The sequence below is a fragment of the Taudactylus pleione genome, unplaced genomic scaffold (genome assembly GCF_031769625.1).
Source record: "Taudactylus pleione unplaced genomic scaffold, aTauple2 ptg000109l, whole genome shotgun sequence".
NCBI lineage: Eukaryota > Metazoa > Chordata > Amphibia > Anura > Myobatrachidae > Taudactylus > Taudactylus pleione.
This window is the reverse complement of record NW_028284511.1, coordinates 10,894,757-10,897,459: the sequence shown is the minus strand read 5'-3', so window position 1 is coordinate 10,897,459 and position 2,703 is coordinate 10,894,757. Positions and strand designations below refer to the sequence as shown.

Below are 2,703 nucleotides of genomic sequence, written 5' to 3'. Positions count from 1 at the left end.
TGGGGTGGGAAGAGGGGGAAGGAAGGCTTGACCCGAGGTAAAAACCTACAAAAAACCTGCTGGATCTTTTTATTTTTTGACTATCATTTCTTCATCATTTTATTATGTAGATAACCAATCATTGTCCAATGCAGGGCAAAAAACAGGGCAAAATCCCCCGAGACCCCCACCTAAAAGGTGACGAGTTGGCCGAAGCACTCAAGCCTGAAACAAAGTACATCAAGACTCCAAAGGGACATATCTTCTGAATGCGTCGGACTTCCACCGTCCGAGGGCCTGGATCTCCTGTGGAGAAGAACCTGAAGAAGCTGCAAAAGTCGCTGCGCCAATCCGAAAGGAATGAGTACCGAACTCCGATGTGGAAAGCCCGATGTGCCGTATGCAACGATAAAAAAACGACCGAAACTGAAATTTAGTTAGAGGGGAACCATCTAAATGCATGAGCCAAGCCCCTTCAAGCGCGGGGCGGTGAATGATATATTGGGACACCAGGTGTATCGGACAAATACCCTCCATCGGAGAGGATTGCAGGGACACCCATCGACCCCTGCCCAGCTGATCAGTCTTAGACCGTTGAATACGGCAAAGCATGGAGCCACGAAGGACAACGTGAGATCGCAGCAGCGGGGGAGGGGCGGAACGAGACTGTGCAACCAACTCGCTGATGCGAAAAGCCCCATGAAAGGCCATCGCAAAAGCGAGCTGGAAAAGCGACGCTTCAAAAGGGGATGAACATATAACTGGCAAACACTCAATTAATCGTAATAATAGGTCCGGACCAATGGGGCGCCGACGATCATCCGACGCCGGGCGTGCGCGAGACCAGCCTCTAAGAGCCTTTTGTATCAAAAAACCCTTAGTGGCATCCCTCCTTCCTGCTAGTTGCAAGAAGAAGGAAATGCCGGCCAGCCTCTTGGCTACATAAGCCCGCGACCTGCCTTCACCAAACAGACTCCACACAAATTCTATCATGAGTGCACGCTTGGAAATACCTGCTGATCTCCGACTCTGCAAGAAGCATTCCCATTGGTGCCACGAGGCCTGATACGCAGTCAAGGTCCGAGGGGCCACGGACCGACGTGCGAGATCCTCCATGCTGGCTTGATAATCTGCCAACAATGAGATGGACATGATTCACCTCTTAAAGCTGCTGTGGGAGCCAAAGCCCTGAACCTCACCCAATCTTGCCTAGGCAGTGCGTCAGCAATAGCATTGTCAACCCCAGGGACGTGCCTAGCGGTAAAGCTAATATTCATTTGCAACGCGCGCAGCACCATGTAAGCTAGAAGTCACAGCACCGGGAGGCACGAGGATCTTTGGTTGTTGATGGCCTGTACAACCCCCAAATTATCGCACCAGAACACCACTGACTGGTCGCGCAAGCGCCAACCCCAGAGTTCAAGTGATACAGTGATGGGAAAGAGTTCCAGGAGCAGTAGGTTTGAGGTCAGATCCAACCTTACCCACTCCTCTGGCCATGTGGCGAAGCACCAAGATCCATCCAAGAAGGCCCCAAAACCCGAGGAACCCGCAGCGTCTGTGAAGAGCTGCAGGCTACAGTTCGTTTGCAGAACCAACGGCCAAATAGGCACCCCATTGAACCCTGACAGAAAAACGTCCCAAACTGCGAGATCAAGTTTGTGCTCTGCGGACAAATGCAGGAAATGATGAGGTAAACGCAAAGTTCCTAAAGCACGCTGTAGCTTGCGACAGAAGACCCTCCCCATAGGGATAACCTTGCAAGCAAAGTTCAGCAAACCAAGCAAAGATTGACCCTGCCTGAGGGTGACCTTCCCTGATGCTAGCGCAAGAAGTATGGCGTCCTGCAAATGACAAATTTTGTCCTGAGGCAGGCGACAACACCCAGCAATAGTATCGATCTCAATACCTAAGAAGATTAAACAAGTGGAAGGACCTTCCGTCTTCTCATGTGCGATTGGGACTCCAAATTCCATGAAGAGAGCTTGCAGCGAAAAAAGGAGGCGATCGCAACGATCAGAATTGGAAGGCCCCACACATAAAAAATCATCTAAGTTGTGAGCCAGACCCACCTCACCAGAGCCCGTGGTTACGCACCAATGGAGGAAGGAACTAAACCGCTCAAAGAAAGCACATGACGCTGAGCAACCCATCGGGAGACATTTGTCCAAATAATACCCATCCGCCAACCTAAAACCCATGAAACGGAAAGAATCCGGATGCAAGGGTAACAGCCTGAATGCGGATTCAATATCCACTTTGGCTAAAAGCGAGCCCGTGCCTGAGGCGCAAACCAGCCCGAGAGCCGCGTCAAACGATTGATAATGCACGGAACATTCGACCTTGGCAATGGCATCATTGACCGACGTACCTGGGGGGTGGGACAGGTGTTGTATAAGCCGGTAACTACCTGGGGCTTTCTTGGGAACCATTCCCACAGGGGAAAGAATCAGGCCCATGACCAGAGGTAAATCAAAGGGCCCAATCATGTGGCCTAGACTGACCTCCTTCATCACCTTGGCTCTGACTATTTGTGGCAAATCGTAGGCAGAACGGAGATTCCTGGGACATCTTGAACTTACTGCTCCCGAAACTGGAAGGCGGAACCCCTCTGTAAACCCTGAACGTAAAAAATCTGCATCATCACGTAATGGATACCAATTAAGCCACCTGGTCATGTCATCCAACCGAATCGGGGACATAGCTTTACTTAGAGGATCCCGA

General features: G+C 50.9%; 1 protein-coding gene across 1 annotated transcript; it reads right to left on the bottom strand.

Annotated features, from left to right (window-relative positions):
- Positions 1–219: 219 nt before the first annotated feature.
- LOC148525265 (uncharacterized) lies at positions 220–1,131 on the bottom strand. Its single transcript, XM_088471043.1, has one exon. It carries the CDS (start codon positions 1,129–1,131, stop codon positions 220–222), a length of 912 nt encoding a protein of 303 aa, XP_088327169.1.
- Positions 1,132–2,703: the final 1,572 nt, after the last annotated feature.

What these genes read in the sequence shown, in the direction of transcription:
- LOC148525265 (XM_088471043.1), bottom strand. Translation starts at nt 1,131, where the DNA reads ATGTCCATCTCATTGTTGGCAGATTATCAAGCCAGCATGGAGGATCTC.